The sequence below is a fragment of the Hyposmocoma kahamanoa genome, unplaced genomic scaffold, assembly GCF_003589595.1.
Source record: "Hyposmocoma kahamanoa isolate Upper Pololo Valley unplaced genomic scaffold, ASM358959v1 170, whole genome shotgun sequence".
Taxonomy (NCBI): domain Eukaryota; kingdom Metazoa; phylum Arthropoda; class Insecta; order Lepidoptera; family Cosmopterigidae; genus Hyposmocoma; species Hyposmocoma kahamanoa.
This window is the reverse complement of record NW_020653614.1, coordinates 1,016,088-1,029,472: the sequence shown is the minus strand read 5'-3', so window position 1 is coordinate 1,029,472 and position 13,385 is coordinate 1,016,088. Positions and strand designations below refer to the sequence as shown.

Below are 13,385 nucleotides of genomic sequence, written 5' to 3'. Positions count from 1 at the left end.
GTATTTAGTGACGACCTTGTGTACCTTTTTTAAGTAATGTACTAGACATTCTTTAAAAAAGAAAAAGAAAGTTACTTATAATTGCCTCTGTGGTCGAATGGATACCATGCTGGTCTGCCACGCATAGATGCTACAATCTTGATTGACACCAACGCGAGCATATTTAGGTCGACCGTGCGCGGGCTTCATTTTATGGGCAAGTTCAAGGCCCTTGCCATACGTATTTAACACAAAAGTTTGGCAGACTCAAAGATTTCTAATTATGTGGCAGTAAAAACAGCGCGAAATTTAAATATGTGTCGGAAAGACATTACGACAACGTTCACGAAGCAAACTACAAACAGCGCTTTTAATTTATAACCTCGTTTTGCCAGTTACTGATTTCAAAAGGAACGTTACGCTCACTTGTTATTTCTAACAGATAGATGGCGTTCATATTAATTTGTTAGATTGTTGTATGTAAATATTAAACGGCAACGTCCTTGTTGCAATGCTATGAGACACACTGGTTATTTTGAATAGCTATGGGGTGCAGCTTTCCTATATCTATGGGTGCAGCCACAGACCACAGTGGATGTAGCCTACTTAATATCTCGCGAAATGTAACGTTCCATCTGTTAAATATACATCAATTAACCTATATTTCTGTAGTTAAGGGTACGGAATTAACTGATTATTGTTCCATTGTTTTTCATTCCTAAACTGCCGCAATTAGGAAGACGGATCCTCCGTAAACGCCCGTTCCAGACCTTACCCCGTTGTCTAGAACTTACACGAACATGAAAACCGCACAAGGACCACAAAATAACGAGTAAGTACGTATGAAGATACTGATGCGAGTGAAGAAGGCGACAGAGGTTTGTCCGGAACGTAGGAAGTTTCAAATTAAATTAATTAAATAAATTGGACTAGCAAAACTCTCCCGGTCCTGCAGTCGATTCAGAGCCTTACGATAACTCTGTTGTCAACCGATTCGATTAGATATAGCACGATTTCTTTTTCTCAAGGTCACTCAGCTGCCAATGGAGAGAGCGATGCTCGGTATTTCCCTACGTGATACAATCAGAAATGAGGAAATCCGTAGGAGAACTAAGGTAACCGACATAGCTCGAAGAATTGCTCAGCTGAAATGGCAGTGGGCGGGGCACAGAGCTAGGAGAACCGATGGCCGTTGGAGCGGAAAGGTTCTTCAATGGCGACTACGCACCGGACAACGCTCAGTGGGTAGGCCCCCCACCAGGTGGACCGACGATCTGGTAAAGGTCGCGGGAAGCCGATGAATGCGGGCAGCATAGGACCGATCGTCGTGTAGATAAATTGGGAGAGGCCTATGCCCAGCAGTGGGCGTCGTATAGCTAAATGATGATGATGATTAGAAGCTGTGCATGTGTCCGGATCGGACCCGAAATGCTGTGATTAACTTTTCTCTGCACATATCGGCACCGTCAAACCATGGAGTCTGAAAGAGGCAATTCTACAATGTTTTATATCAAATGCCTTTACTACGCGATCTCTCATCATATATATCTATGATAGAGCTGTTTTTTAGCCTTAGTTACTTTGTGAAGACTTAAAAATAACTCTAAATGGTTCGTGAAATACAAAACATTGCCAGCCGCCTTCTGTTTTCTGTACATTGTCAGACGTAGGGTATATAGATTTAACACCGATTAGCTTAGGATTATATTAGGGACTGACCTCTGACCTCTTCAAGGTCATCCCAACTTTTTTATCATCCTCTTTTCTTTCCAACCACTTATTTTTTAAATTTTAAATCGTTCTTCCTTTTCTCTCTCTCCTCCCTTTTCCTTTACTATTCTTACATTTATTCTATCCGTCACCACTTCCATCAAAATTCTTCAAATGTGAAATAGTGCCCATAAATCACCTTCATTTCCTTATTGCTAAACTTCATATCGATTACTATTAATATTATGTAGTTATGTATGCCCTTTTGGGCCTTCCTTTTCCTATTTTATCATCTCTTATAATAAATCTAATGGACCAAGTCTTCGTATTTTCATTTCATTAAGACTAGACTACAGAATTACCCCAGTACACCCAGACACGAATCAGTTTAGTAAAAGTTTGCTTCTGCAATTGGACAAACCGGAACATCCTGTCGCCCACAGTGCTAACAACATCCATCAAGGTCGTCAAATTATAATTTCATACATTTAAATTCACCTATGTTAGCATCATCAGAATTCATAATTCATTTACTTGCAAAAACACTGAATGGTTGACATGGAACAAAATAAGTGACTGTCTCTGGCCAAACATCAGGCATACGAACATCATCATCATCGTCAGCTTACACGCATCCACTGCCGGACATAAGCCTCCCCTTGAGCACGCCATCTCTCCCGGTCTTGTGCCGCCCGCATCCAGCCGCAAGGCGTCCCACACTACGTTTTAATGACGTGGTCGCCATTCCAGAACAAGTTTGCTCCATTGATGATCAACTCACTTAAGCTTACTGATTTTGTGAGCTACAAACATATTTAAGGTATCTTATACAGTCACTCACATGCATTTCAACAGACTAAACTAGGTGTAACAAGTTTTTTAATGGTTTCACATGTGCGTGCACACATAGATTTATTAAGTTTTTTCGTTTTTATGATACTAAATGTCGGGACGAACAAGTCGTGCTCCTAACGGTAAGCGACACGCCTGTCCATAACAGTGGCAGTGCCACTCAAAACTTTAATACCAAGGATCTGAAGGGCACTGCCACTGCGCCCGTCATCCTCAGACATAAGTTGACAAATCCTGTGTGCCTGTAATTTCACCAGCACCCTTACCCTTCCAAACCGGAACGCAGTAATGTTCCCATTACTGCTTGGTGGCAGAAATATATACGATGGCGGAACTTCCCTTCTCACGGAGCTCTGCCTCTACGTGTGTAAGCAATACTTTCGAGGTTATAGAAATCACATTGATTTGGAATGAAATCATATAATTAATGCTCAAACAATGCGAGGTCAGGTAACATTATAAAGTCATCACACATTAGTTATTTATGTTATGACTCATACAACAGCCGACAGGTTACGTCAAATTTATAATGCAGTCTTAATTTTGGTAATAAACTTATTGTACTGAGTGTTTTTTTAATGTGACCCATTTATTAGATTTTTTGTCCCATACAATGCAATGATCCCGTCACGAAATTGAGTCGATCAGTAGTAATAAAAAGAAAATTTGATCTTTTTGATTCTTTTTTATGGACGTCACACACGCTTGACCAAAAAATTGACTATGTCAAAATTGTTTTCACAAAAAAAGACTTAATGGTTTGTTGTATCTTCTATGGTTTCGGATTTCCCCATAGTATTTGATTTTTAGTTCCGGACTTAATCATGTACAAAACATGGTTTAATTACCTCGACGTTTCGTACGTATCGCAACGTCCATGATCTCGAAGGGATTGAAGAGGCGGGTGTCAACACCTTCTAACCCGCACTTGGTCTTCATTATTTATTTGTTCACTAGAGTTGTCACTAGACCGACACACAACACTCACGACATCCGTCGACTTGTCGGGCGATACTTGATGTCGTTTACATTTGCTGATAACTGGATCCCATGACGCTGAAAGGTTACAACCGTGTTCTCGGTTGAAATTACTGTGTTTTTTAATTTCAAAAGCTTTACGTACGATTCTACTATAGTGATGATGTTCTGTAGAAAGGATGCTAATACACGGCTATTGCATACTTATTGAGCTGACGGTTCCTAACATTTTTCGCCATACTGTCCCATTAAAAAAAACACTCTGTGTATGGGCAGGATTTTTACAAGGTGGTCCGTCATGATAAAGGTCGTGGGAATCTGAAGCAGAAGACCGATTGTCATGGTGTTCTTTAGGAAAAACCTAAGTTCAATAGCTGACATCTTTCAGTTAAAAAGATTACTAAACTTTTCAGAATCGAAATTTTGTTTCGCATCGTAATTGCATATATTTGTTTTTTTTTTTTTCAAATAAACCAACTATTTAACAGACTCTTTACTGGTTCCATGGTCACGTTTGATTGACAAGAATATCAATCACTAAGAAGATAAAGTGTGTTAAATTTGAATTACGTAATGTAAAATCGACTAATTCAAATATAGAATTAAATTGAGAAAAATTGAACATTGTTAAACAGCATGTACTGTTTAAGTTCTCGGGCATCGAGGATATAACCAGAAATAGAGACGAATTATGGACCATAATTTCTGGTAACTCATCAGTGATACATCACTTATAAATATCAACTCTCGTTTGCACTTAAATTACAAACTAGAAAGCTGAAATAGTATAGCGCCAACAACTGGCCTGCGTATATTCCAAAAATATTCTGTATTTATTGTAATAAAGATAATATCTCTGACAATGGCGTGCTGTTCAATTTGGTGGTGTGGGGAAAAACAGCAAAACATCTAATTACAAAACAAACGGAATAAAATTTCATCGGTAATTAAATATTAAATATGTAATTTTCGTCCATTATAGCAAAACTCAAGTTAACCGGTCGATTTGAAGTGAAACAGTTGACGACACCCGTCAATTGTTTCGAACTCGGGCTGGCCAATCGGAGCGCAGTTGTCACAGTAATGATATAGCAGAATAGTTTTCAAACAAATTAAATGACATTTCGTCTCTATTTCTGGTTATGTACTCAATGTTCTCGGGTTTCTCTGAGAGAAAAGTTTAAGGAGACTGATATTGGTATCATGACTGTGGCATCACAGTACATTTACTCAAATATTTTGCATGTCCGTAAAAATATACATAATTTCATTAAGAAAAAAGATACCCATGACATTAACCTTAGATCTAAGTCTGTAACTAAAGTAAACGATTTTGGTAAGGGGGTTAAGATTTTCATTTCCTACGTTTAAAACCTATTAAAATATTTTAATTGAAAAGTCATACCACAAAATAGAAGACTACGTGTTAGATGTATGAAAAGACAACAAGGCTTCAGATTCCACACAAATTTGACTCAAAGTGTATTCCATACCATTTAAGTTTATTTAAAAAGAGCAATCCCTAGGGTTTTTTGCTCGTTCTTCTCAGGGAAGTCAGCATAATAAACGAGCAGTAGCTTAAAAAATAACGTTTGACTTGAGAAAACCCAAAAACTCTAGTAAGTCTTTTTTGAATATCAACCGGAATAGTATTATAGAAGCATATAGATATATTGCTCTTAAGCGAATTAACAACTATCTTTATAACCGACTTCAAGAAAAGGAGGACGTTTTCAATTCGACCCTATTTTTTTCTGTTTTTGTATCTATGTTACGCAATGACTCCGGCATTTGTGAACCGATTTTGATGATTCTTTTTATGTTGAAAAGAGGGTACCTCAGTATTTGTCACACTTCAATTTGAAGAAAATATTCCACCTCTAAGGGGATGAATTCGTTTTATTGGATCACACCCAATTTTCGTTTATCGATTTCAATAAAACTTACCAAATAGATGTAATGCCACTGACTTTTGAAGTCGGTATTTTTTTAATAAAAAAAAAATTGTAATGATCTTATATCAATACCGCAATTTTTCATGTGGGCTATTAAAATATGCCGTACGTATGAATTAAAAATGGCCGGTTTTTGAAATCGATTCAGAACAAAGAGATTTTATTAAAATTCCTAACTAGTGATGTTAGCTTTAACCTTGAAATCACCAAGATGACATTTAACCATATCGGATAACCGCAAATCAGAACGTTTACTCAACCGTGGTATGTATCATCCGCACATAACAGGAAATGGACTAGACATTTATTTAAATAAATAATTATGTAAAGAATGAGTTAACTAGCTCATTGACTTTGGCTTCATGATGCTTGTAGCCGACAGTACCTTGCACTTTGCACTATTTCCACGAATTAGCAAATATCCACATTAAAGTCGCTACCAAATATTTAGTAGCGGTGGTATAGGAGCTCTGACTGAAGCCTCATCTTATAGATAAGACTTGATGCGAGATTTAAAGCACCAAGATTGTCTTACAAGAGTAATATCAGTGCAATAGCATCAAACTTTTTCGTTCCATGGCTTAGTTCGCATAGTGTCTGGCACGGTTTGCTGGGAGACTTCAGTTTGAATCCGGCCGATTCGAATTACAACAAACTAGTGGAGTAATTTCCCAAAAAATTATTGAATATCATGACATTACAACAGCGTGATATTCAATGATAAAACTTAATTACATTTAATAGCGACATCTCTAGCCAGGGCTGGTAGCTGTAAAGGTATCTAACTGGGTGACGAAATACTTTCATAGATTTCTCACAGATGGCGCTAGCGATAATCCACTTCTGCGATAAAAATTAAACTATCTTTTTTAATCTTTTGAAAAACAAACGTAAGGGATTACGATCAGTTTCCCTTCCAAGGTATTAATTTAAAATAAATAAACAACAAAGAATTAAGTAACAATTAAATGTTTATATCTATAGACGTAACTTGAACATACACTTCTGCACAATCATTGTCATATTGCGTCATAAATTGTTGTCTAAAACTTTCCGGGAAATTAAAAAATCGAAAATAATTTAACGATTCAGTTTCATTTCTGGATGATTCAGTTTCATATTCCGATGACGTTTCGTTTTCGGATGATTCAGTTTCGTATTCGGAAGTATCGTTTTCGTTTTCCGATGATACAGTGTCACTTTCCGATGATCCAGTGTCACTTTCCGATGATTCCGTTGTATTTTCAGTCAATTGATCTGATGACGCAAGAACGTAATTGAGAAATTTCATACTACCGTCCCGTTTTAATGTCAACGTCTGTATTATAATAATGTACACTGCCTCGCCTTCTACGTTCACGGTAGTTTCTTTGTTATTTAAATCTAATCCTCTTTGAAATGTATTCCTGTATTCTCGATAACTACTCCAAATGAACGAGTTGTTCATGAGAAAATTGTCATAGTTTAATTCAAAACTTTTCAGCGGAGTTCTTACATTTTTTAATTTGTAAAAACTAACACTGTCATTCAAATGTACCGTGACCCGTGACTTTTCGTGGAAATCGTGTAACGTAAGTCCGTATGTAGTAAAATTGCCAACAAAGACAATGGGTCCATCGAACTCTGTGTCGCCGCACCCTTTCGCTTTGCTCGCCGACCATTTTCCATCACTCGGTGCATCCACGATTATCGTTGTCTTGTTCAGATACACTGTTTGAAATAGAAGGAACAGGAAACCAATTCGAAACGAAAACATTGGTTTCAATTTCTGAAAACAATATTCAATAATTATTAATTATAATAGGTTTTTCTTCCACCAATTATAAAATAGGTTTCTCTTCCTGCGGGTTGTACAAGGCGACTAAGTGATCAGCAAGCAAGAGGATGAGCTGCAGTATCCTCGAATATACTTGCAGCCGTGGTGATTATAGCAGGAGGTTTTGCTTTGCATTTGCGGGGAGGTAGAGGACGTCTTTCGTCTGAAATAATGATGATGATGTTGACAATAGGTTACATTGATTTAGTACACCTGACAGCATAGATTACCTGATCGCTTGAATTTGGAACTTCCCAATGAATACCAGTGTACGGTCTGTCTGTACAAATGGATCAGGAGATGACGTCTATTCGCGTCGAAGGCTTAGTCAGGACTGCCCTTGTCGTCTCTTGTTAAAACAAAGGAAGGTCGGTCAATTTCGAACTCCTGTCAGTCCAGTCTGTCCTTGTCAGTCCGATCATCCATGGACATCTTTTATTGGATATTATTAAAATATCAATTGACGGGACACGTCTACTAATAACAGTTGCAGTGTCACTCAGCACTTTAAATTGCAAAGACGTTGAAACAAAAAGTTGACAAGGCCCATATCTCAGAGCTTTACTGCTACTAAGAACGAGCTATATACTCATTCGTAAGGCAGATTCCCCTGAGAAGAATGAGCCAAATATCATAGATCGCGATAACCTGCAAGAACTAAACTGGTCACTAACAGATTGTTGTTATCCAAATAGGCTGAACTTAGACACCTTTAATACAAAGTTTTTGTTTCATTATAGTTTTAACTTCATAAATCGCAAAAGAGATGGATACAGTTTTGGGCCTAGATGTCAAAACAACGAGTATATAAACAGAAATAGAGACGAAATAAGGACCATCCGTTCTTGGCAACTAACCCATCAGGCAAATGCGCCTTGACTATATCAACTCTCGTTTGTGCTGAAATCACTAATTAGAAAGCTGAAATAGTACAGCGCCAACAAATGACCTGTGTGTACGTCTCCGTATATTCCAAAAAATATTCTGTATTTATTGTAACAAAGATACTATCTCTAACAATGGAGGGCTGTTCCATTTGGTGGTGTAGAAAAAACAGCAATGCATCTAATTACAGAACGGTAATTAACGTACACACAGGTCAGTTGTTGGCACTATTTCAGCGTTCTAATTTGTGATTTCAGTGCAAAGGAGAGTTGATATTTAAAAGTGATATAAGGCCCTCATGACCTCAACTTATTAATGCCCCTTCTCCGTTTACATTACTAGCCTAAAAATCAACTGACAGCTGTATTTGCCGCTGTCAAAGTATCACGTAAGAAGAATAGTAAATCAAACAAGCCTGATGGTAAAATTGTACCTTGAGACATGAATGAAATCATACAACAAATTAACAATCGGGGTCGCTGAATGAGGTGTTCTTGCGTTCCATTTCCGTTAGTACCAATTTTGAAAACGACGCTTTTCAAATTCACTCGAAATTGTTCTAAATATAGCTGCTGTGAACGATGTTAATGAATATACATATATTAATAATGCAACTTACACTTACTACAGTTAATAATGATTAGTTAGCAATCTAAAACTGTTTATGAAAACCATATACAACGCACCGCGTATGTTATCGGTAGATACAGGATGTTTTCCAACAGCGTTAGCAGTACCACTTGTAACCTAAAAATCGAAATTATTTTTATTTAATTGGTAAGCAAATTACACTTTTTTTATAGTATCAAGTGACGGGACGAACAAGTCATGCGCCTGATGGTAAGCTACACGCCTGTCCATAACTGTTGCAGAGACACAAGTTGACAAGTCCCATGTGCCAATAATTTCACCACTTACCCTTCAAAACCGGAACACAGTAATGGCGACATTACCGCTTAGCGGCTCTGTAACTTATATAACTTGATTACGCCATATTGATTAAGCTCTACTGTTCAATGGTAAGGCTAGGGCTGCTCTTAATAAATAAACATTTGAACACATTTATTACGCGATTATTTGTCAACCGATTTTTGTGATTCTTTACTGTTGGAAAGTATTGTCCTTAGTCCCATTTAAATTTGAAGAAAATGTTCCACCATTAAGGGTGGCAAACTAAGGGATGAATCCGTTTCGCGCACTTTCCGATAATCGACTTCAATAAAACTTGGCAAATATATATAATCCCATGAACTTTTGAATTCGGTTTTTTATTTACAAAAACAGTTACACATATCATATCAACCAGTTACGTCTAATATTACCTTTGATAATGATGACTTTACAACTTCAGTCAACCGTGACCATGGGACCTGTAAAGGACCCGAAACGTTGGTTTGTTTGAAAAAACAAATATACACGTTTTAAATCCGGAAAAATAGTTTCATTTCCTATGTGTAACAATCGCGAAAACTTAAAAAAAGTTACAATTATAAGACACCAAGTGATGGGACGAACAAGTCGTGCGCCTGTTGGTAAGCGACACGCCTGTCCATAATAGTTACAGTGCCAGTTAGAGCTTTAATCGTAAAAATCTAAAAAAAAAACTGTTATAGACAGTCGTGTGCCACTTCCCACCAGGAGCACGATTTATTCGCTTTTCTTCTTCCGTGGTTCGTCCCGTCACTGGATAATGATTAAAACAAACATTAAGGATTCAAAATAATCCCAATCATACTGTACATACATGTTATCAAACAAGAAAGAAATAAGCGTAACTTATTATGAGTTTATAATGGATTAATACGATCAGTTTAAGCTGGTTGTGATAATTTGTATTGAATGGATATTCAGTTATTTTCGTGAAATTACTCCACTAGTTTGTTATAATTATTAATACAGGACTGGTAGCTGTAAAGTTACCTAAATAGGTGACAAAATACTTCCATACATTTCTCATAGGCTACGGCTAAAAAGTTGTTGAAAACCAAATGCAAATATCCGATAATAAGTACTTACATAGAAAAATTCGTGAGGTTCGCTGGTTCGGTCTGGCTTAGGGCATAGCGTCTGGCAGGTTTGCTAGAAGGCGTCTGTTCGATCCCGGTCGGATCGATGGAATTTTTTGTAAGTATGGGTGATTAATAATCTTATAATATCACTTGTACTTAATTGTGAAAACACCGTCAAGAATGCTGTTTGCTCGTTGAACAAAGATACAATTTTTTTGTAAGCAGTAGAGCTCCTTATGAAAGTGTTCGTCCAGGGAAGTATTGCCACCTTACCTATTTCTGCCGCCAAGCAGTAATGTCAGCATTGCTGTGTTCCGGTTTCGAAGGGTAAGGCTGCTGGTGAAATTACAGGCACATGGGACTTGTGAACTTATGTCTCAGGATGTTAGGCGCAGTGGCCGTGCCCTTCAGATCTTTGGGATTTAAAGTTCTATGTGGCACTGCAACTGTCATGGAGAGGCGTGTAGCTTACCATCAGGCGCACGACTTGTTCGTCCCGTTACTTGATATTATAAAAAAAAATAACAATTATTCCAAGGCGTAGTAGACGTGACAAAAAATTCTTCAATCGAACTAATATTACAACACTACGAACACGAGATATGCAACACGTTAATTTTTTTATTTTAACAAATATTTTATAGGCTATAATTAGGCAACTTCAAAAAAAGTTGGGGGTCTTATTGTATTTTATTGGGAGTATGTTACACGATAACTCGGACATTGAAGAGCAACGACAAGAATGAGTAAGAAACTCTAGGGGTTGCTATTTGTAAATAAACATTTGTACAAATTTATCATTCACAATATTTATTTCCTGCAAGAGCTAAATCCCTACGGTAAGGTCCCTACGTACAAGTACGCAGAAGCTTTAGTACAACATTTTCGTTTATTATATAAGGTCTTAAACCAATTGAATCACAAATTTTGAATATCTACTGGATTCTTACTCTACAAGCGTATACATTTCCCCTTCAATTAATTTGTGACTCTCTAAAGACGACACTCAAAAATGGGTAACCTGTCACAAACTCGATTTTTTTTACGACATAACGTTTGTTCGAATATTCATTAGACTAAAGACCGAATTATAACGAAACCGTTGTCCTTTCAGGATACGTTGAATGTTTGTCGCAAAGACACGATTAGGTTTGATTAGCTTAAGTTAGTTTTAAAAGAAATTAATGTTTCGTCTGTCACTATTATTCATAAAAATACTGTTCTTTTTAACATACAATTGTAGCAGTAGAGCTCCTTGTGAAAGGGTTCGTCCAGGGAAATACTGCCACCTTACCTAAGTTCGCAGTAATGTGAGCATATACTGCATTCCGGTTTGGAAGAGTTCGTGAAATTACATGGACCTTGTGAACTTATGTTCCAGGGTGACGGGCGCAGTGGCAGTGACCTTAAGATCTTCTCCCGTCACTCGATATCATGAAAAGCACATATATATATAGCAACTAAGAACAACGGTTTACTCACAAATACATATATTGAAGAAAGTTGTGTGTAAGAAATTACAATGAAGTAAGTAGACGAACCTTTTATTTACTTTAGTTCGCAAAATTGCACATTAGAATAAAGTTACGAGATTATTAGACGGAACAAAAAATGGCGAGTTTTTGTACTTCAAGTTTTTACATAAATTATTTTTTTAAGTTACTGTTTGCGTATTTCAAATTACTCTTATGTATAGAACTGTATTAAAAATGTTCTCACCTTTGTCCAGTATCTTTTTACTATTTTTGTTTATTTCGTTTGTCGCGCTAAATTATAATAATTTTATATTACGTTGATAAAATTACCGTGCAAACCTGTCAAAATGTAAATTCAGCTGTGACCTTGCGTCCATTTTTCGAGGCGCGCGCAGTGCGTCAAAAATGTAACGTCACGGTGATCGCCATGTTCGCTATTGTATTAAAATTAAAAAAATGGCTGTTTTATCGCTCGAATTTGACAGCTAAATATTTTTTTTTAAATAAATTTTAAATTTGACAGCTATATGTTGTGTGGTGTTTAAGGGTTCATCGCGGCGGCATACTATGGACACTGTAATGTACTTCAAATAAAACTTGCTTTTTTTTCTAATATGAAAAATGTACCGTCTTAAGTGCGGTAATCGAAACAAATGTATGATCATAATATAAATTATTAATAATTATAAAAATATTTATTGTTAATTAATTTTATTTATTACTGTGATTGCTAAATACAGGGTGTCAATTTATAAACTACTATAATATTGAATAAATGTACCAGATAAGCACACCGATTAACTGGTTTTAAAATTGCTGACCAAATGGCCAATTGTAAAAATATCTATGGCCAAACTCAACCTGTAATTATAATCCGTTTAGGTTGAAATAAAATATCACAAATATAAATTTCCAATATAAATGTTTATTTTTTAACTTTGTCTAAGCAGTAAGAAGAAAATTCAATACTTTAGTAATTGCAACTACCATCATCAAAAATACATAATCATTAAAAATGAGGAAATTCTCATTTCGACTTTTTTGTGTCTATGTTACGCTATTCCTCTGACCTTTGTGAACCGATTTCGATGATCCTTTTTTTGTTATAAAGGGGGTAGCTTAGTAGTGATCAAATTTAAAGAAAATATTCCACCTCCAAGGGTGGCAAATTATTCTGTCATTAGTAAAATCCTATTTCACCCGGAAATCCTATTACACTCCCTTTCCGTTAACCAGTTTCAATAAAACTTGGCATGTAGTTGCAGTACCACAAACTACTGAAGTCGTTTCTTTTATTATAAAAAAAAGTTGTTTATTATTCTTTCATTATACTGTAATAAATTATAAATCACACCTTACATTAGAGACTGTAAATAAATTACTTTTTTAACCTTTTGTTTATCTATCAAAAGCCGCTATTTACCCCATAACTCTACGTGCAAAGTAATATACGCTTCAGAGTTAGTACCTATTAAACTATCTCCATAATCGAGTGTCTTGCACAACGGTTTTCATAGTGTCGCCATCTCTAAAGCTCTAGAGGTTTGTGGTTTCCGATTTCCAGAATAATAATAATAAAAACACGCACACACTAATAGATTGGACACAAATTACATATAGTTCTCCCGGCCCGAGATTCGAACCCGGAACCTCTGCGTGGCAGTCCAGCATGGTAACCATTCGGCCACAGAGGCAGTTATATATATAGTTAGAACACATCACAACA

The 13,385-nt window shown here is 36.5% G+C and overlaps 1 protein-coding gene across 1 annotated transcript; it reads right to left on the bottom strand.

Moving 5' to 3' along the window:
- Positions 1 to 6,438: 6,438 nt before the first annotated feature.
- Positions 6,439 to 9,209, bottom strand: LOC113225716. Its single transcript, XM_026458118.1, has 3 exons — positions 9,094 to 9,209; positions 8,862 to 8,922; positions 6,439 to 7,242 (listed from the first exon to the last, which is right to left on the bottom strand). The coding sequence occupies exons 1-3, from the start codon at positions 9,123 to 9,125 to the stop codon at positions 6,439 to 6,441; spliced, it is 897 nt and encodes a 298-aa protein (XP_026313903.1). The 5' UTR covers positions 9,126 to 9,209.
- Between the last annotated feature and the right edge of the window lie 4,176 nt (positions 9,210 to 13,385).